At 37.4% G+C, this 23,122-nt stretch overlaps 1 protein-coding gene across 36 annotated transcripts; it reads left to right on the forward strand.

The window, feature by feature from the left end:
* Window positions 1-2,339: 2,339 nt before the first annotated feature.
* On the forward strand, window positions 2,340-22,521 carry LOC114299439 (putative amino acid permease 7). Of its 36 annotated transcripts, none has more exons than XR_014338638.1 (7): window positions 2,469-3,254; window positions 3,373-3,607; window positions 4,096-4,189; window positions 13,283-13,326; window positions 15,339-18,259; window positions 19,171-19,224; window positions 22,303-22,521. XR_014338638.1 is itself a non-coding variant. In XM_082884048.1 (5 exons), the coding sequence occupies exons 1-4, from the start codon at window positions 3,158-3,160 to the stop codon at window positions 15,398-15,400; spliced, it is 297 nt and encodes a 98-aa protein (XP_082740174.1). In that variant the 5' UTR covers window positions 2,366-3,157; the 3' UTR covers window positions 15,401-15,420; window positions 19,171-21,485. The 36 variants fall into 36 exon arrangements, 5 of the variants coding, with proteins under 5 accessions (XP_082740176.1, XP_028099973.2, XP_082740174.1 ...); XR_014338636.1 differs by lacking the exon at window positions 22,303-22,521 and adding an exon at window positions 19,476-21,485; XR_014338639.1 differs by lacking the exon at window positions 22,303-22,521 and adding an exon at window positions 19,991-21,485.
* The last annotated feature ends 601 nt before the right edge of the window (window positions 22,522-23,122 follow it).

The raw sequence follows: 23,122 nt of genomic DNA on the forward strand, positions 1-23,122 counted from the left end.
ATACTAGCACTTCTCTCTCTTCTTCTTTTTCTTTTTCTCCTAGCTTACAATGTTGCCACTGTATTCTCTTTTCAAGTCCCTTTTCTGGCCAGAATCTCGCTAGAATCACCCAATTTTTTCTTGAAAAATGTCGCTGGAAAATCAGCGAAATGGTGGTCTTCTTTGACTAAGCTTTCTTCTACTGTGATGTATGCTGTCAAGGAAGAAAACCCACTTTCTATCCCGAAGACCCACTTGTCGATTTTGTAGAACTAGCACAATTTGGTGGTTCTTCGAAACGATTTTGTGGTGTTTTCGCCGAAAAGGATGCGAAGAGAAAACAAAATGCATCATTTAGTATAGTTAAGCTCATTCCTTCGCTTCCTAGAATTTCTCTGGGTATTTTTTTATTTTGCGTACTACGTCAACTCCTGGGAGAAAAAAAAATGTGTTTATATAGTTTCTTTATGATTGTCCACATGACGAGGAAAGAGGTGTGGAAAAGAAAAAGTTGATCGAAAATTGTTCCCGTCTAGCTTGTTGACTTCATCTCTTACTAAATTATCTTATTGGATTATGTAGTTCTCTGGGACAGGCAAAGAGTTTCTCTGGCAAAGGCAAAGAATTTCTTTGGGAAATTTCCAGAATTTCTTTGGAGAATTTCTCTGGGCAAAGAATTTCTCTAGGAAATTCCCAGAATTTCTCAGAATTTCTCTGGGTCCAAAGAAATTCTCGGGTATTTTGTTATTTTGCGTGCTGCTTCAACTCCTGGGAGAAAAAATGTGTTTATATTGCTTCTTTATGATTGTCCACAGGAAGAGGAAAAGAGATGTGAAAAAGCAGAAGCTAATCGAAAAGCAGCCAAAGGTTCAAATTCTAAGGCAAGCAACTACGTAATTTTTTTTTGTTATTAGTGGACGTTGCATGGATGTATTTATTCATTTAGATAATGTGATCGTTCAATATCTTCTTCACTATTTTTTTAATCATTTTATAATCTTTTCTTTCTTTCTTTTTTATTTTTTTGATGCGATTGTTCCTGTCTAGCTTATTGTTTCGACTTTGTCTCTTACTAAGTTATCTTACTGGATTATGTATTTCTCTGGGAAAGGCAAAGAAGATTGAATTTTTTTTGGATCCATGTTGAGGGATTTTAGACATTATAAAAATATTTTATGCTATATAATCTTAATATTAGGGACCCTAAAAAAAATCCTCCTCAAAAGTATGTACCCTAAAAAAAATAAAATTAAGAAAATTTTTAAATATTTTTAAAAAATAAACTAGAAACAATTTCAAAATACAACTCAAAACTCTTTTCAAAATTATTTTCAAAACTCATAACTAAATAAATTTTCTTTTTTCAAAAACTTATTTTTCAAAACATAACTCTATACACAAATCATGATTCTAAAACTAAACCAAACAAAGCCTATAATTTTATGCCTAAGTAGACATAATTTTAAACTTTTACAACATAGACAATGGGTAGCTAATAAATTAACAAATATAATTTATTATATGATTGGGTCATCTCTGACATAAAATAAACTAAATTGCAAAACTTATAAGACAATGCATTTATATTTCATTGTAAATATAGTTTTTTTTTAATTTTATTACACTTTTTTAAAAATACATTTTACCATAGTTTATTTATTTCTTATAAATAAAAATTTTGTTACTATTTAATTTCAAAATTAATTTTTAATTATTTATTTAAACCCGTGCACAGCCTTGAATTATGGTTTATAAAATAATTTTAAAAAATTACTCCCATGCTATAAAGATTCTTTGAGCAAAGGCGAGTGAGAGAGAAAAATAAGAAAATGGCCCAATGTGAGATGCCAAAACTAATGAGTATGAGAAAATCTAAAAGTTGTAATTAATAGGTAAATGTTGATTTTAGGAAAGATAAGTGGATAAAGGTCACTGGTAGTTCATTGTTTGTCATTTTCATTTTATTATTTAATTTTTTGATTTAAAATTTTTTTGCTAGATTGAGTTTCACAAATGAATTATTATTATTATTATTATTATTATTATTATTATTATTATTATTATTATTACTATTATATGGCAAACTAAAAAAATGTAATTAGTAAAAAATAATAATAATAATTATTGAGGTTCACATAGTTTACGATATCATCTAATATATGGCAAATTAAAATTATGAAACCCTTAGAAAATAATAATGTATTTATATTTTATCATAGGTGTAGTTTTTGTTCCTAAAAATTAAAATTAAAATTAAAAAGTGCAATTTTATAATTTGTCATAATTTTTGTTTAAATTTTAATAATTACATTATGATTCATCTTATTGTTATTTAGAACTTAAAGCAAGCATTAATGGTAGGGAAAAAAAATCATAAGCGAAATTGTGATAAAAATAGTTAAAATTTAATTAATTTTATTTTTTTATTGTTTGATTTTAATTTTAAAATTAATTATTAATTATTTATTTGAAACCGTGCATGGCACGGGTATTATGCTGGTTGAAATTAAAAAGAAAGGATCAAATATTAAATTTAAAATTATAGAAATTAAAATGAAATTTAACTCAAATTATATTAGTGAAAAGTGTAATTAATATACAATGAACGAGTAATAAATTGACCAGAATACCCTTTCCTTTGAGTAATAATTAACAGAAATATACTAAGGGTTGAAATTGTGTTCATTTTTTTAATTTAGGGTTCATTTGTTCAAATTAAAAATTCAAGATTTGATTTGTTATTTATAATTTCTCCAAAAAATTTTGAAGCTCAACAATAATTGCACCCACTCATCGTCCAAATCCAACTCCAACTCTATAAAACCTACATACTTTAATCTTTACCATATCAATCCATTAGCCATCGTCATTTTTATTTAAAATTTTTTTTAAAAAAAATAAATAAATAGAGTGAATGACTGAAAATTTTGTTTTGCAAATCATCAATATCTATAACAACTAGAAATCCCCTGAATATAATGCAATGCTTACAATACCTTCTTTTTTTTTTCTTTTTTTCTTTTTTCCGTCTTTGAAATTGTTTGATACTTTGACTGATAGATGTGGGTTCCTTGTAAAGAATGGGAGATAAGATAAGCTAAACTACCCAAAAACCATACCTTCAAATTCCTCAACAAATGCATTTCAATCTAAAAAACTCAGCACTTCTGTAATAGCCATGTCCGACAAAGAAGATGAACAGGCCATTCCATTGCTTTTAGATACTCCACCATCATCATCTTCTGTACAGCCGAATGGGCCACTGATAAGAACAGGTATGTATGTATCTATATGAATGCATATCCAATTGAATGTTTATGAGGAATTGAATCCAATGGTGACAGAATAAACAACCAATTTAAATATATTTTGGGTTTGGTTTTGAATGTGAAGGGACTGTTTGGACAGCAATTGCCCATGTAATAACAGGGGTAATAGGATCTGGAGTGCTATCACTAGCCTGGAGTGTGGCTCAGCTAGGCTGGATTGCAGGTCCTTTGTGCATAATGGTCTTTGGAGTGACTGCTGTAGTTGTTTCATGTCTTCTTTGTGATTGCTATAGATGATGATCCACAATTTGGACCTGCTAGAAACCCATCCTATACTGCAGCTGTGAAGTCCTACTTAGGTGAGGACTAGTTATGTATCATTATTGCAATAATATCTCTTTCTTCTTTCTTTAATCACTTTTCTGTATAGAATCATTAAAAAATGCTATAAAACTGACAATTTTTTAAAAAAATTTCTTACTATTTGATGTGTCATGCAATATTAGAACTTTGAAAACTGAAATAGGACTATCTCAATAATATTGTAACTTAGTGTTACATTATTGATTAATAACAATTTGTAAATTTTTTTATGGCATTACGCTTAAAAAAAATGTCAACCCAATTAGGACTAAAGCGACTATTAGGGATGGCAAACTATATTATCACAAATTTGGGAAAATGATATTTGTAGCCTAATGAAATTTTATTGTTTTTTCACCTCCTATGTGGGTCAGGTGAAAAAAACAATGAATCCACTGCCCTTGACTATTTTAATTTATTTTGTCTTTATAAATTTTAGCCTAAAAAGCTTAAAAAAATCATTTCCCAAGCACCTGTATTTCAGGAGAAAAGAGCATGTGGGTGTGTGGAGCTTTTGTTCAAGAGAGCTATTATGGATATGGGGTTGCCTACACAATAACAGCTGCCATCAGTATGAGGTCTGCCCCCTCAAAATGTTTTGTCATTATAGTTCTATGTTGTAAAAATACTTTCTAGTTTTTTGTTTGCTGTACATTTAAGTACTACTCCATTGCAAGTTTATGCACCTATAGATACAGAAGGCATAGTCAAAGTGGCAGACCTAGATGGTTGCTTTAATCATTGGATTTAGAAGAAACTACGATGACTGAAAATGTCTCCATTAAATTGTCACCTATGTAGGTAAAATAAAAATAATTTTCCCTTTCCCAATGATTTTATGGTAAAAGCTTCTCTGTGAAAGTCATTTGGTTAGTGAAAATTATCTTTAGGTTATCCAAGTATAACTGGATGAGAGAGGCCGGGAGGAGGGAAGAAATATTTCCAATCTTTCACCCTGAGTTGAAAAGGAAATCCTGGGAGTGGTCTTTGTCTTCAGCAGGACTGTTTGGAAAAACTGATTTGCAACTTATTTGTTTGGATTTTACAATTCCATGCTTAACCAGGAGTACTTTGAAAATTTAAGGTGTTCGGTAAAATTATTTCAGATTTGCAACTTATTCAAAAAGCTAAAAATAAGTTTAAAAAATTAATTTATTTGAAGTTGGATTTGAGATTTTTTTTAAGCTATAAATAAGTTTTGCCAAACAGCCTCACTTCTTTCTTTGACCCTCCCATCGCATTAACAGTATAGTGTTGTACAAAAATCTTCATATCCCTCTAACATCCTTTCTTTTTGGTTTATTTCTATTCTGCAACTTTCAAGTAGTTAATATTTCTTTTTCAGTAATCTGTACTTAATTAGTTGTTGCAGAGCAATTCAGAAATCAAACTGTTATCACAAGGAAGGGTACAATGCTCCATGAGAATATGGAGACAGTCTATATATGTTGCTATTTGGAGCAGTTCTGGTTATTTTCTCTCAGATACCTGACTTCCATAATGATAGAATTATGTATACAGAGAGAATAAATTGTGTATATATTGATGTTATACATGGTCTCCTTTATATAGGAGAAAATGGCCTAAGTGGTATACACACTATACAAAACAACATCATGGCCTAACATCATGGCTTAAAGGGAAAGTGGTCACTGAAAAGGGAAAGGGCCACCGAAAGGGGAATGGATACACACTAATAACTAATATACTCTAACATCCCCCTTCAAACTCAAGGAGGATAGGTACAAACCAACTTGAGTTTGGAAAGAGTAACAAAACGTGAAAATAAACTAAAAATAAAATAGGATAGGAGACACTGTGTGGTCGTGTCAGACCGGTTGTAGAAGACACTGTATGGTCGTGTTGAACCGATGTAGAAGACACTGTGTGGTCGTGTCAGATCGTTGTAGAAGACACTGTATGGTCGTGTTAGACCGTTGTAGAAGAGACTGTATGGTTGTGGCAGACCGGTGTAGCAGACACTGTATGGCTCATGTTGGACCGGTGTAAAAGACACTATGAGGTCGCATCGAACCGCTGTAGAAGACACTGTATGATCGTATCGAACCGTTGTAGAAGACACTGTGTGATCATGTCGAACCGTTGTAGAAGACATTGTATGGTCATGTCGGACCGTTATAGAAGACACTGTATGGTCGTGTCAGACCGATGTTGAAGACACTGTATGGTCATGTATATAGGCTGCCCAAAAGATATACATATATATATATATATATATATCGCCCCCTCAAAAGTCGCGCCGGTTTTCAAAAGGCGCACCCCGCCTTCAAAAGTCGCGCCTGACACTGTGGCGTCGAGTGGCATGCGATGCACGTGACCGACAGAGCATCATGTTTGCCTCGGCTCGCGCTCCCATTTTGTCATCTTAGTCTTTGCATTGTCTATTTAAACCGAGGCTGAGGCTGAGGCTGGTTAGAGATTGAAAGCAAACCAAAATGACAAACTCTGCAACACCTTTTGTCCACTCTGCAACCCCTTGCTTGTGCTCCTCTTCTCGTAGTTCGCCCATCCTTTTTCCAGACCTAAATGAGTCCACAATAGAGATAATCGGTTCTGTCGCCCTTGAATCTCAACCAAGCGTCCCTGGACCAAGCGCTTCTGTTTTTGCTCCGTTGAACTTTCCTATCACTACAACAAAAAATATTTTTGGCGACGCTTTTTGGCAACTAAAATAGAAATTAGTTGTCAAATGTACATAATTGGCGACTATATATGTTTTGGTCGGCAAAAACTAAACTATTGGCGACCAACTAAGTATTTGGTCGCGTTGAGTTTTGCGGGAAGTCAAATTTATGCACGGGAGCAATGAAAAAGTTTCTATGACCAAACTAATATACGGCGATGAAACATTTAGTTGCCAAATGTATTGTTTTTGGCGACACCCATTGCTTAGTCACAGAAAATGTAAATGACATTTATGGCGACCTAATTAATTTTGTCGCCAATAATTAATTTATCAAAACTAGACTGTTTGGTATTTGCCCTAATTTTTAATTGCCAGAGGTAGTTGTCTATGTGAATAAAGAAGTAATTGACCCTTGAAGCTCCATCTCATTCTCTCTCTCTCTCTCTCTCTCTCTCTCTCTCAAGACCTCAAACAACAAAAGGTATGTCTTCTCTTCTTCTCCTTCTCTCTCTCTCTCCCTCCCTTCCTTTCTCCCTCTCGCTCTATTTCATTGCCGACCATAGAGAGGGTGCCGCTGACTACACTCACTCGAACGACGCAGCCCCTTCGTCTCTTGCATAGCCGATCGCGAGCAGCACCGATCGTGACCCTCTCTATGGTCGCTGCTATCTGCCCTCTCTCTGTTATTGTTCTTCATATTTTTTTTGGAGAAGACAAGTTTTACTGTAAAACAAGTTGAGAGAGAGTTAAGAGAGTGAACACTCTGTTGTTTACACTATGTATTGAAACCAATTTTGGAGGCTCTATAATATAGGAGCTTCATTACAAGACATCATTATGAGCTACTTTAATAAAATAAAGAAAAGAGGCCGAAAGAATGGCGGGCTGCTTTCGGGCGGCCGAAAGCAGCGACAAGGAATATACATGATATTATATTATATACATACTATATTATATACATATTATATTATATGTATGTTATTATATTATATTATATGTATGTTATGTTAACAGCCCCCCTCAAACTCAAGGAGGACACACATCAACCAACTTGCGTTTGGAGACAAGTTCAACGAAGCGGCCAGGAGAATGAGCTTTGGTGAAGATATCAGCAGGTTGATCAGCAGAGGAGATGGGATGGAGATGGACAGTACCACGAGTGACGTGTTGACGAATAAAATGACAGTCAATCTCAATGTGCTTGGTGCGATCATGAAAAACATCATTGTGAGCAATTTGAAGAGCACTGTGATTGTCACAAAAAAGGGCAGTAGCGCCAGAGGGGGAAACACCCATGTCAGCAAGAAGCCAACGAAGCCAGAGAAGCTCCTGAGTAGTATCAGCAAGAGCACGATATTCGGCCTCGGTACTGGAGCGAGCAGTAAGAGATTGTTTCTTGCTGCGCCAAGAAATAAGAGAATCACCCAAGAAAAAGCAGAACCCGATAGTAGAGCGCCGGTCAGTAGGATCCCCAGCCCAATCAGCATCGGAAAAAGCATGAAGCTGGAGAGAGGAGCGGGCGGAATAATGAAGTCCATGAAACAAGGTACCTTTGAGATAACGAAGGATACGAACTAATGCAGCATAATGAGAGGTACGAGGAGCTGACATAAACTGGCTGACAATATGAACGGCATAGGCAATATCAAGACGAGTAACAGTGAGATAGACAAGGCTGCCAACCAGCTGACGATATAGGGTAGCATCAGAGAGAAGAGTGCCATCAAGAGGTGTAAGACGACTCTGAGGTTCTAGCGGAGTGGAGGCAGTCTTGCAATCCGTAAGACCAGCACGGGTGAGAAGATCAGAGGTATACTTAGCCTGAGAGAGAAAAGACCCTGTGGAATCATGGAAGATTTCAAGACCCAAGAAATAGCTGAGAGGACCAAGGTCTTTCATCTCGAAATGATGGCTAAGAAACTGTTTAAGGCATAGAATACCATCAAGATCATCACCGGTGATAATCACGTCATCCACATAAAGAAGAAGCAAGGTGGTCTCTTGAGCAGTGGTCCGGATAAAAAGAGCAGTATCATAAGAACTGGAGGTGAAACCACAGTCATGAATAGTAGAGCTGAACTTGGCAAACCAAGCGCGCGGAGCTTGTTTGAGACCATATAAAGTACGCTGAAGTTTGCAGACTTTATGAGGGGGATAAGTAGACCCAGGAGGAGGTTGCATGTAGACCTCCTCAAGAAGAACACCATTAAGGAAAGCATTTTTCACGTCCATTTGATAAAGATCCCAGTGTCGAGTGGTAGCAACCGCAATCAGGCTACGAACAGAGGTGAAACGAGCAACAGGAGCAAAGGTCTCCTCATAGTCAATATCATATTCTTGATTGAAGCCTTTGGCAACAATGCGGGCTTTGTAGCGCTCAATGGATCCATCAGAACAAGTTTTGATTTTGTAAACCCATTTGCAACCAATGGCAGTCTTGCCAGGAGGAAGATCAACAATGTCCCAAGTGTGAGTTTTGTCTAAAGCCTGCAATTCATCAGTCATAGCTTGCTGCCAAAGAGGATTAGAGCGAGCCTCACGATAGGAGGTCGGTTCATAAGTAGAAAAAGCAGTAGAACCAACAATAAAGTCACGGAGACGAGTAGAAGGTTGAGTTACCCGGTGTGGTCGAGTAGAGGCAGGAAGAGCCAAAGGGAGAGACTCACCAGGAGGGGAGGATCCCGAGGGAACAAGAGCAGGACCATCAGAGGTAGCAGGTGCATGGGACAGACCAGTAGGCAAGGCAGGCTCAAGAGAAGCCGGGAGGGGTGGTGGAGTAAGCTCATCAGAGAACTCGAGAGAGGCGGGCAAGGGCGGCGGGGTAGACTCATCAGAGAACAGATTCGTGGAAGGGTCAGTAAAAAACAAAGTGGATGAGGGAACGGACAAACGGAAGAGAGAGAGAGAGGAAAACATTTTGTGTTCCCAAAAGACGACATGACGAGAGATACGGAGTCGCTGGGAGAGAGGATCCCAACAACGATACCCCTTGTGTTCAATACCATATCCTAAGAAGCAACAGAGGCGAGAGCGTGGTTCAAGTTTGGTACGTTCATGAGGTTGGAGAAGAACAAAACAGGCAGATCCAAAAACCCTAAGGGTGGTGTAAGGGGGACGGGTGCCATGCAGACGCTCGTAAGGAGTGTGATTATGAATGACAGGTGTAGGGATACAATTGATAGTGTAAGCAGCAGTGAGAGCTGCCTCTCCCCAAAAATGTTCCGGACAAGAGGAAGATAGAAGGAGGGCGCGAGTAGTGTCAAGGATATGGCGATGTTTCCGTTCAGCACGTCCATTCTGTTGAGACGTACCGGGACAGGAACGATGAGGTTGAGTACCATGACGCTGAAGAAAAGAAAGAAAGTCAAAATCTTTATATTCCATGGCATTATCGGAGCGAAAAAGCTTAATATTTTTAGAAAATTGTGTTTTAACCATGGCAGCAAAATTGTAATAAAGTTGTTTGAGCTCAGAGCGATTTTTCATAAGAAACAACCATGTAAAACGGGAAAAATCATCTATAAAAACAACAAAATAGCGTGCGCCTCCCATAGTAGGAGTAGGAGAGGGTCCCCAAATATCAGAGTGAATAAGATCAAATGGGGCAAGAGAAACAGAGTCACTTTTATTAAACGACAAGGCAGGTTGTTTGGCAAGTTGACAGGACACACAATCTAAAACATCAGAACTTACATGACCTAAATGACCACTAGAAATTAAAGATTTTAAACGACCAACAGAAAGATGGCCTAAACGACAATGCCAAAGCTGAAAAGGAGATAAAGGAGGAGCAGTGGTAGCAGTGGTAGGAGCTGTGATCTGAGAGGAATCTGGAACATGAAGATGGATGAGTTCGTAGAGACGTCCATGCTTACGGCCTATCCCAAGAGTTTGCCCCGTCCGAGGGTCCTGCACCAAACAACCAGAACGGGAAAAGGTAACAGTTAGACCATGCTCACATAATTGACTAATGGAGATAAGATTTAAAGTAAGAGCAGGCATAAGATAGACATGAGATAAAGACAAGTGAGAGGTTGAAACAGAACCAACATGACTTACAGACAGAAGAGACCCATCAGCAGTATGGATAGAAGGAACATGAGGAGTAAAAATAGTAGGGTCAAAGGTCATGTGATTACAACAAGCGGAGTCAAAGTACCAAGAAGAGTTACCTGCGGTGGCAGATAAAGCAGTAGATGGAGGAGTACCGGAATTCTGCCAAAAGTGGTGAAACATGGCGTCGACATCGGTTTGAGAGAAGACTGGAGTGGAAGGGTCTATAGGAACAGAGGAAGGTAAATCCTCTGAGGCAGCAGCAGTAGTGCGTTGAGCAGGCATTGGTTTAAACGGAGTCCCAGAACGGTGAGAGTGGCTGCGAGAAAAATTCCCGGTAGAAGAACCATTGCGAGAGGCACGGGCGGGATTGCGGAAGCAATCTTGTTGGAGATGACCAGGGCCAGTCTTGTTGCAAAACCGACAAAGACGAACTGGACAATTAACCAGAAGATGAGTGGACGGAAGATGGCGGTTGTGACAGTAATTGCAGGCATTAGACTTTTGTGGTGAAGGTAGGGATGGAGAACTTCGAAGCTGGGGAGTGGCAAGAACAGAGTCCACAAGGTGCGGATGGAGAGCACCAAATCTGGTTTCCTCTGACAGGAGTTTAGAAATTGCTTGCTCAATAGTGGGTAAAGGAGTGCGATGAAGGAGAGATGCGCGTACTGGCTCAAATCGGGGAGTGAGAGCCATGAGAAACTGAACCAAGCGTTGTTGGTCACGGTAAGTAGTAAACAAGGCAACATCCTTAGTACAATCCCAGGGAGGTTCAGAAAGAGCGAGCTGATCCCAAACAGAATACATTTGGGAGAGGAAATCATTAATGGTCTGAGTTGTTTCTTGGCGCATACGGTGAAGATGACTCAGAAGCTGATATTGATGAGCAAGGCCAGTAGTCTGATAGCGTTCTTGTAAAAAATCCCAGATGTCTTTGGCAGGAGAGGAAACAGAGTCAAGTTGGAACCGACCAAACTGAAGGCTGATAGAGGTAATAGAAGTATTGCGAAACCAAGTGATGATCTGATAGTTTTTACTATCCCAATCTTCCAGGCGGTCGACATATTTAGTAGCGGAGTCTGGGGCAGCAGAATCCGTGGGCCCTTGAATAGGTTTGCACACATCCCCAGTGATGATGCGCCAAAGTTTCTTTCCTTTGAGGAAGCCAGACATAGCTTGTGCCCATAGGACATAATTAGTCCCGTCAAGAATAACGGAAATAGGGTGATTAGAGAAGTCCAAGCGATCCATGAGAGAAAAACAGCACAATCAAGGGAGAATCTGAAAATTCCAAGGGAACCAGTGAGTGCAGAAGGGCCAAAATAGTCAGAAACCGGTCTGAACCGGCCAAAAAAGTCCAAAAATAGGGGTGAACCGGCTGGAAAAAGGGGCTGAACCGGTTGGAGCCGGACCGGCTGGAGCCGAGGTGGGGAGCCGAGGATAAAAGCCGGGGCAGGGGGGGCGAGCCGGCGCGAGGGACGCGGGTCGGATGGCTCACGCGGACGGCTGGCGGGGCTGGCGGACGCGGAGCGCGTGGGACGCGGAAAGAGTGGCTTAGGCGACTGGGGACGCGTGGAGCGCGTGGGATGCTGAAGGCGGAAGCAGGCGACTGGCCGGCGACAAAAAGGGCGCGTGAAGGCGCGTGCGATGGCGAAAGTGGATGATTCCGGTGGCCGTGGATCCGTAGTGAGGAGACGAAGACTTCGGTGGTGTCCAAACTGAAATTGAGAGAAGGACGAGAGGGGCAACAATCTGCAGATGAGAGATCAATCTGCCAAGAGAGGGAAAAAAAAAATAGAGGCTAGGAAAGACACCTGTGCTCTGATACCATGTAAAACAAGTTGAGAGAGAGTTGAGAGAGTGAACACTCTGTTGTTTACACTATGTATTGAAACCAATTTTGGAGGCTCCATAATATAGGAGCTTCATTATAAGACATCATTATGAGCTACTTTAATAAAATAAAGAAAAGAGGCCGAAAGAAGGGCGGGCTGCTTTCGGGCGGCCGAAAGCATCGACAAGGAATATACATGATATTATATTATATACATACTATATTATATACATATTATATTATATGTATGTTATTATATTATATTATATGTATGTTATGTTAACAATCGGTTGGTGCTCGTTGTGGGTAAGTCGATATGCCCACATGTGGCCATATTTGTTCACTGCTTCCTACGAAAAAAACATTTTGTATATTTAGAAATAAAAACAAGATATAAATTATATCTCTTAGATCTCTATAATAAACCAATTGATTTTTATAATATATAAAAAAAATAAATTAAGAAAAACCCATAATTTTCTACTCTAAATAGACCCATCAAACCCCTGAAGATTTCAAATTGTGTTGAATCTTTCCCTCTTCTCTCTCACTGAAAGATACCCAAAAGCCTCCTCCTCTGCCTCTCATTCATAAGGTAATTTTGATTTATTTCTTTTTTAATTTTTCAATTTAATTTGTTATTGCAAGCTTGGATCTTTCATTCGATTGATCTGTATATTGATGTGGATATCATTGGATGCTACTTTTTGTTTCAAATGATATATGGGTTAAGCTCTGTTTTCGAGTTTAACATTGATTTGTTTTGTTTTTGTTAATATGATTTGTATTTTTATAATTTGAGAATGTGGATAAATATTACTCACCTAGGTAATAAATATTCCTCCGTCAAACTCAATCCTATAATTCTTTTATCTTCTATGAGTTTTGGTTTTGAAACGAAAAGATAGGTTGCAATCCAAGAAATTTAGAGAAAATAGTGCCAAATTTTGCTTGATTTGTTTAGAGCTCAAAGAATTACAGTGAAAGCCAATGAAGAAAAATTAGGGTTATATAATATGAAAATATTTATGCCCTACAATTTATGATGTACTGAATTGTTTCGTTACATTTTTGAAAAAATCTGTTTTAGCAAATTTTTAATTTTATTTTCTGTTTTGTGGATTTTGGTTTTCAAAGCATAGGAAATTCACTCCAAGAAATGCGGAGAAAAACACTACCAGGTTTGTTTGATTTGTTTATTGTCTACACATGAGAAGGGGGCTTACATAGTGGAATATATATATATATATACAAATAGAAGGTGGCCAGCTATGATTTCTTGGGACTATCTTTACACATGTGCACCAAAAGACTAAAGTTGAATTTATTTATTTTTCTTTGAATAGTTAAAGTTGATTCATATAATTTGGTCATTGTTGGAATGTGATTCTATACATTTGAAGGTGGAATTGTTAATATAAATTTCATACCATGTTTTATGTATTTAGGAGCTTAATTTATGGGTTTTAATTGATTGTGATTTCTAATTTAGCTTATTGGCTTTTAATGAATAATTCTATGCATACTAACAATCTTACTAAAATTATAAATGGTTAGATGTGATTGGTTATCAAAAAAATAACAAGATTTAAACCACCAATAATATTTGGACATGGATGTTTTCAGTAGGATTGTTTTTTTGTTTTTTTGTTTTAAAGAATGGGAGGTGGTTGTAGGCCATTGTTTGTTCCATTGTCATGCCAACAATTCCATTGTCATATGCTATGATGGTCCTACAGAGAACAAAAGAAAATTATAAGGAAAATAATTAGAAAAACATATTCACAGATCAATCTCGAGTTCCATCTTAATCATGACATTCTATAAATGGGTATTCTTGGGAGGTATCATGTCTTGTTTTTATAGTTTCTCAACATTTCACATAGGATTGGTACATCTTAAAATGCTTCATTTCTGCATATACCGTAACTTTTAATTAAAAAGGTCATGCATTGAATTAAACTCTATACTATTAAAAGTCATCAAGATGAGCTATCTATGACAGTGATTATGAATCTTGACCTGACATGGATTCGAGCAGAAAATTATTAGATTGAAAACAGTATCATGTGGAAAAAGAACAAAAAACTATTCCTTCATCCGGAGCTGTTTTAGATTAACATTTAGTTCATGATACCATTCATTAGAGAGAATGTTTAGATTCCCCCTTTTTTATGATATTCTCTTGTTTGATTGTGTTATTTATTTTGGATAGTTTGGGGATTATACCATGTAAAGTTCTTGTGGGAGTAGAAATGTAGTTGTGGGCTACTTAATACAAAGTTTATGATGTCCATTATCCATTCGAGATTTAACTCAGCGCAAGCAAGGAGTTTAAAGTGGAAAATTATGAAGCATGTTAAAATAACAATATCTTAAACTTTCTCTCATCTCTGTATCAAGGAACTAATACTATCACTCCATATTCCATATAAACATCTTGCAGTTTTAATGTATTTTGAGCGAAGTGCCTTCTGATTAATGTTATTTTGGGTGAAGTGCCTTCTAAAATTTTGTACTTAAGATTGCAAATGTACCTTTGTATATTTTGTGGGATTTCCTGTTAATTTATCCATGGAACTTTTCAATAAGTGTCAATTTAATGTTGGGCTACTTGATGCTAATGTGTATGGGTCATCTATTCCAACCATGATGAAACTCAATGGCAGGCCTAAAGTTAATAAAGATAGTTTTTTAATCATCTGAACCCTTCCTGACTTGTTCCAAAATCTATGGTGTCAATGATGTGAAGTACTATAATGCACGATAGTGAATTGCTAAGCGTTGTTCTAAGTGATATAGATTTGCTTTTAATTTATTGCTCATATTTTACTAGTTAATTTAATATCCCTTTCTTGTTCACATTTTAATGTGAATATTCTTTGCTTGTGTCACGTTGGTGCTGGATTAGATATAGTTGGTACCTTTTGAATTATGTTATGATATTTTCTACTGCTTCTTGAAAACTATGGAATCAGGTGTGTTTATCAATGGGGTTTCTTGTCTTCCCTTACATGTTACTTCCCCTTTCTTATTTTATTGTACATATGTGATTCGAAGTATTTGGGCTTAAAATTGTAACTCCGTTTGAAGGATTTAGTGATTTTTTTTTAAAAAAAGTTAGCCTGTTAAAAGTATTTTACTATTAATTTTTGTTCTTTATCCAAAACTTATGTTGATGTTGTTCTTGCAGGTGTGAAAGTTCTTGAACATGTGTCAAGGGGAGTTGATTGGGGAAGGTTGATATTCTTGTAGTGGATACGCTCTTGGGACTGGTGATGCTCAGATATCTATTTTAGAACTGCAATTATTAGGTAGATAAAAGAATATGAATACAGATTTAGAGGTTTTGATGCTTTAACTAGAGGATCAACAATTGGAACGGCCTAAGCAGAGTGACATAGAGACACATTTATGCTTCAAAGGCTCTACTTTTGTTAGATTCATGTTTCAAGCCTCAATAACGAATTTACTAGTCAAATCATGTGTGAAATTGAGATAGCCAAATGTCATAGGATGATATATTTCCTTCTTTTTAATTTTACCAATCTATCTAGAGTCAATATAGAAGTAATACTTCATTTACTTATCTCTCTCTCTCTCTCTCTCACACACACACACACAAAAATTTGTTAGAGTATATAATATATTAGTAGATAGTGAGCCTCCCTTTCGGTGCTAGTGCTTCACTTTCCATCATGAGCTCAAACATGTATTGTCTGTAACCTTCACCTATATAAAGGAGCCACTGAACAATAACATTACATAAATTAATATCAATTGAATACACATAATTTATTCTCTCTCTTTCTTTATACATTGAATTCTAACATGGTATCAGAGCTAGGTTAAGGACCTAGTCATTCTGCTTCACCGGTGGGTGGCAGTCTCGCCTTGGCCGCCCGCCGGACCTCTACACATACCTTCACTCCGCTGCCACAAATTCTTCTTCTTGATCTTGATCTTCTTGTTGTTGCTGCTGCAGTAGTTTCTAACAAATTCCATGGCAGAACTTCACCTTCAAGATCAAAGCATCATCACCATCATCCATTTGAATACATGATCTTGCCAAATGTACCTTAACCTATGGGACCCTAGCTTCCAGACCCACCTCTACCGAACACTCCGACGCAGAGGATTCCCTCCTCACACTCACAATCTCAGCACCAGAGAAGCTTGACGACAAGCCGGCGGTGGAGCTAAGATCGTCACCTTCTCCGTCGCTCACGGTAAGTGTTGCCATAGCCGATCTACCAAGGTTCAAACACCCTGCGAAAGCCGACTAGGGTCGCCGCCATCATCAGCCCACGCAATCGCCGGCAACGACGATGCCTTGAGCGAGATCCTCCTTCGCACCCCCGTGAAGTCTCTGGTTTTGTTGCTGCATCTTGGCAATGACATTGAGGACTGGGTTGACATTGTCAGGCACTGCTGCCATGGCTTGACATGTGATGCTTCCTGCTGTGTAGTGGATCAAGTAGTTGTCTGGTGGTAGCGTCACGTTCATACCTGTGAACATAAGTGTTACCTGTGAACATAGCGTCACGTTCACCGTTGCGTTTACACCAACCAAACACCACCACCTCACTTCCTCAAACAACAGCATGCTCCCAATCCCAATCAGTACACTGATTTCACCGACGACCTCTGCGTCCCTAGTGATGTTGTAGCTGAGCTAGAATGGCTCTCGGACTTCGTCGATGACTCGTTGTGGTTCTCGAACAACTTCCTCGACGAATCGTTCGCCGGAACTGTAAATCTGAGTCCTGAAACCTCATTTCAATCAAGCCCTATATATGTCATCATGGTCTCCACTTCCTCTTCCTCTCCTCTTCTCCGATGCTCAGATTCTCCAACCCATACTTTTTCTTTTTCATTCTTTCCTCACACTCATGTTCCCCACTCACCTTTCTTTTCCTTTTTTTTTTAATATATTTTACTCCATCCTTTGAAAAGAAAACGAAACACAAACTGGTTTGCACACCCATCATCTTACTTTTCCATTAGTGGTAGGACCCGCCCAAACAAATTTGAATCTCACCTTTTCTTTTTATTTTTATCTTCAACTTTATTCACACACTTCTCTTCAACTTTATTTTCTTTTATACTTTATTTTCTCACACTACCTCTCTGTTTTTAGCCTTCCATCCGGAGAACATGGGTATGAGTCAAAAAAAAAAAAATTGCACACCAAACACAACAAAAAAAAAAAAAAAAACAACACCAACAACAACAAAGGATTTTTCTTTTCCCTTCTCTACTCTGTCGCTGGTCTCTTCTTCTTGCCTCCGTCCTGGGCAGCCCTTAACAGTGCTGCCTCCGTGTTTCCCATGCCGCCGAGCCCGTTCACTCCCTCCTACTCCTCCACCGCAACATATGGCGGACCTTTGTATCGGAACATAACGGTGGCCTTCCGCCTCAGCTCCTTGTTTTTCGCCTTTAGCACACATATCTCTGCTCGCGCATCCTTATACATGCGCTGGAGCAGAGCCAGTTGGGCGTTTAACTGATGCACCTCATTTGTCCTACTCTGAAGCTGATGCGACAAGTTTGTGACCGCAGTCATGGTCTCCACACATGACTTCAATGTATACTGATTGGCTTCAATATCTGTGAGAACCCGAATATAAAAATTAAGTAAATAATTAAATAATAATATTACAATCTCAAATATTTTCGTGGTGAATTCTAAGGTGCAAATTAAATATTATTGGAGGATCTTTTAATTAATTTTAAACCTAAAATAAATTTATGGTGAAAGTCTTTAATTTAGAGACAAGGTTTATTATATAAAAAAAAAAATAGAGAGAGAGGAGGGTGTGACTTAAACTCTAGATCACAAGGTTAATATATAAGACTCCTACCATTTGAGTTGCATATAACTTATATATATATTTTGTATATTTATCTATCTATTTGACCTAAGTGTGCCCACCACTAGTATAAAATAAAATAAATACAAACCCTAACTCTTGTTATAATTGTTTTCCACAACACTAGCAGCCCTAGCAGCCGTGGGTTTATGAAGGAAAGAGGGGGGTTTTTCAATCATCAAGATTATTGTTGTAGCCAAGAAGGAGAGCTTTGGGTGTGTTGTGCTGTGTGGCCTCCTAGGTTTTCTTCTATTCTTTCTTTGTTCTTCATCCTTATTCCATTATTATTTTATTCATTGATGGAGAGGTTGTAGGTTTATGTATTGTGTATATAGATATCCTATTAAGAAACTTGAGGAGCTAAATTTATGTGTAAATATTGGGTGTAATTTTTAGTTCAAAAATTCTGTACAGAATCACAAACTTTAAAAATCAAGAAAACATATCAAACGGATGAATTTTGAACTGAAATTTTTACAGTAGATCAATTACATATTAAGTTGCATATCTGAATTTTTTTATAATTTTTGGGAGTCAAAATCCATATAAATTGAGGTATTCAAATCTGTCTAGGAAACCAGTCCGAAACAGTAAATTCGGGAGTGTTGTTCTCTTTGGATATAAATCCAAAAATTATCAAATTAGTGTTATTAGAACCGGTTACGAGTCTAGTTTCGTACTTTTTTAGCCTTGCATTGATTGCTCGTGTATATTAAGAGAACCGTCAATTTCTTTAAAGTGCTGCAGAAAACAACCTGTTTGGATATAATAAATTGTAGATAATTATTTTGATAAGAAAATCAAGTGAAACCAATTGGGTTTGGAACTTAGGATATATTAGTTGATATCTGGAGGGTTTTAGAATTTTTCGAATAGCGTGGAGTGGGTTTTGTAATTTTCAAAGTTAGCGAATAGATTGGGAAAACTTGTTTAAAACACTGTTTTATCTTAAAGTTATTTTTAGTTAAGTTTCGATCGGAACCTATGTCTTGGGTGATTTTAGACCTTGAAGAACATGAACTTAGGTAATATTTAAGAGTAACGGTGAGTTGGGTTGAGCCGTGTTAGTGCGCTTTAGTTTGGGGTTACTTAGTTCGTATTCTTTAGTATTTTTAAATTAGTAGTGACGTGTAGTTTTTATACTTGGTTCAGGGCACTAGTTGGACTTTTACACTCTACTCGAGGATTATATTATTTCGTTTTCAGGTGAGTAGTTTCATGCTACGTATTTTTATAAATGTTCCCCTACCCTGAACTGTTGAAAAATTAAATTGTTGTTTTAAGACTAAACTGTTTTGATAAATTATTATATTATCAATGGAATCAAATTATTTCTGAAACACGTGTGAACTTGGCATACTGTAAACTATTTGTTTTGGTCTCATGTTTATAATGATGAACCACCATATTTTTCGAAACTGATGTGTATTGATTATTGGGACCATGTGTGTATTTAGTTCAGGGAAATTATTCCACTGTGTGTGGTGACTCTGGCCACTAGGGAACATATCTGGGTTGGGCCGTGATGACTCTAGTGCTCAACGATTGTAAGGAAAAGACCTTTAAAAATAACTAGGTGACCTTCAATCGGATCGTCTTTGAGAAAAGGCCCAGGTGCCACCCTGAGGATGACTCTTAGTTCGGTATTGGATCCAACGGGGCTTATAGCCTTGAGAACTGTGTGGCAGATTATTTGTTTTTATTGGTACCCAGAAAATTATTGGTATTCATGTTATAATCTGTTTCAAGTGGAAAATGTTGTTTATCACGTGCTTGCGAGACATGAGTATTTTAAGTGTTGAACTGTGGAACCTTCTTTTTGAAACAGATTGTATTTACCAAACTGTATGCCAATCTAGTTTCTGTGATATATATCTTATTTTGGAATTGAACCCTGTTTTCAAAACTGTATTTACTATCCATGTTGCTACTTACTGAGCTATCAGCTGCCTTAGTTGTTTACCATTTCCAGGTGCTAGAAGGACTTAGAGTCGACTCATGGCGTAGCGGGGACTCAATTGCATGGACCTCTAGGACATTTATTTAATTTGTTTTAGGTTGCTTTGTCGAGTTTTGTGCATACATTGTGGTTGTGTTTTATTTAGAATTATTTTATTTTGTGGGCGGTTTGTGTCCCATTTAGTATATATATTTTTAGGAAGTTGGTTATGACTTGTTTTTCACTTGTGGTATGTCACTGGATTGAGTGTTGATTTATTTATTTCTAGGCTATCATCACATTTATTCTTTATGGTTTTGGATTCATGTTTAGGCTTACGTGTGCCTTGGGCTAAGTCCCTGTGGGCCACGGCCGGTCATGCCCGAATTTGGGGTGTGACAATATCCGATTGCGCTGCCATTATTTGCTCCACAGACCGCATAGAAAAGTTCAACGGAGCAAAACCCGGGGCGCTTAGTTGAGGTTCAAGGGCAACCGCACTGGTTATCTCTCTTGTGGACTCGTTGAGGTCTGGAATGAGAGTGAGCAGACCACGGGAAGAAGAGGCCATGTTTTGGGTTGCTTAGTGTTTCAGAGAAGCAACGATTTCAGACTGGTAATGTCAGAAAGGGTTGGTTGCAGAGTGTTTCCAAATGAAAATGTTCAGAGGTTTCAAACTAGTTTGGTTTGCACAGCCTCCGCATCAGTTTATATAGACAATAACGAAGAGGACGACATGACGCTCTGTCGATCACGTGCATCGCCACGTGTTCGGCGCGACTTTTGATGGCTCGTTGCTCGACGATTTCTGTCGGGCACGACTTTTGATGAATTGGGCGCGCCTTTTGAGGGGGCGACTTTTGAGGGCTCGATATATATATATTTGGGCAGCCTATATATACAATCATACAGTGTATTCTACAACGGTCCAATATGACCCCATAAACTGTCCCTACATTGATTCTGGTTAGCTTCTACATCGGTCCGGCATGACCCCATAAACTGTTCCGACATTGATTCCAGTTAGCTTCTACATCGGTCCGGCATGACCCCGTAAACTGTCCCGACATTAATTCCGGTTAGCTTCTACAACGGTCCGGCATGAACTGTCCCAACATTGATTCCGGTTAACTTTTACATCGGTCCGGCATGACCCCATAAACTGCCCTGCTACAATGGTCCGACACGACCATACAGTGTCTTCACCAACGGTCTGACACGACCCTACAGTGTCTACTATCCTCTTTTATTTATGTATTAGTTTATTTTCACGTTTTGTTCCTTTCCAAACTCAAGTCGGTTTGTACCTATCCTCCTTGAGTTTGAGGGGGGATGTTAGAGTATATAATATATTAGTAGATAGTGAGCCTCCCTTTCGGTGCCTTTCGATGCTAGTGCTTCACTTTCCATCATGAGCTCAAACATGTATTGTCTGTCACCTTCTCCTATATAAAGGAGCCACTGAACAATTACATTACATCAATTAATATCAATTGAATACACATAATTTATTCTCTCCCTTTCTTTATACATTGAATTCTAACAAAATTCACACAATCAAACAACAATGAATTGTCAACACGAGCACGTCACTCAAGTCTAAATAAACTTGTAGAAACAAACAACACCTCGTTACAACTTTTTGTTAGGAAATTTGCAAAACTTAAGGCTTAAATGGTTCATTCAGGAGGCAAACTTGTAAAACAACCACCAAATCAATCAAACATCAACATGAGCACGTCACTCAAGTCTAAATAAACTTGTAGAAACAAACAACAACCCAATTAGTCTATTTGATGCTGCTGTGCTGCTGCTCTAGTCTTTACTCTATTTGATGCTGCTGTGTTGCTACTGCTGTTTACTTATATTGCTTTCTTAGTGGATTTATGTGTCTCATGTGTCTGAAACTAGTGTCTCCTCAAAGTGCTATATATGGTGACTTTGATGTGCTGCTCTATTTTATCCATTATTTTTTTGGTGATTCTTGCTTAATTCCCTTTACGAATGCTGTTGAAGTGACTGTTAATATTTGTTTAATTAGAGAGATTAATTCTTTCTTAATGAAATTAATTATTTTTCCAATTAAGGAGACACAGGGGCTAACTTCCACCATACTTGATCCTTTTTTGAATTAACTTCATCTCAGCTTCTGTAATTTAGAAAATTATCATATGGGTGGTTATATGTTTGGTTAATGATATTTTATAAAAACATTTCTTGCTATTATTCTTATTATTTGAGCAATATAATTAGGGGTGGCTGTTGTGCTTGGTATATCAAAATTTTAGACCAAGCATTTTATTACTAAAATTTTAATATTGTAATTTTTTTCATATGTTTGACAGATTGACAATGGATGGAACGTAGTTCGGGGAGCATAAGAGGATTGCATTTTAATTTTTTGGATATATTTTGTCTTAGGATTTTGTATCTTGGAAGTTTTTTTGGAATCATTATGTACATGTTTGAAGTTTTGGATTGTGAGGGATTTGCTTATGTTGGATGTTTTTGATTTGATAATTTGAACAAGTGTGTTAATTTGAAATATATTTTGCTTATGTTTATAGGTTTATGAATTATGCACTGAACAGGAAAATTGAAAAAAAATTTATAATTAATGAACTTTTTGGTGACAGGTTTTTTAGTTGTAAATTTACTTTTGGTAACACTTTGTTTCTGTTGCTGAAAGTTTGTGTAAATAATTTTTTTAGCAACCCAAAACTTGATTGGTCGCCAAAAATTTTAACATTCAACAACCAATTCATTTGGTCGCTGAAAGATATTTCTAGCAACGCATTTATATGTCGTTAAAACCTAACATGTCATCTGCTTGAGGCTACTTTTAGTGACTAAATGTTAATTTATGGCGACAAAATTTTAGTCTTTTAGCGACTGAAATATTTGGTCGTCGTTTTATTTATTAGGTGACCATAATTTATTTGGTCGCCGAACCATTTAGTGACAAGGCTTTAGCGACCAATTTTATTGATGTCGCGGACACTTTTAGCAACCAAAATTACACTTTTGGTGACTAAAAAAAAGGTCACTAAAAGTGTTTTTTTTCTGTAGTGTATGCTGTCAATTGAGCAAATAATGGTAGCTCAATCTGACATTGACGCCAACCATTATACGCTGAAGTCATGTGTGGAGACCATGACTGCAATT

Source organism: Camellia sinensis, chromosome 8 (genome assembly GCF_055761805.1).
Source record: "Camellia sinensis isolate YWXY chromosome 8, ASM5576180v1, whole genome shotgun sequence".
Lineage (NCBI taxonomy): Eukaryota > Viridiplantae > Streptophyta > Magnoliopsida > Ericales > Theaceae > Camellia > Camellia sinensis.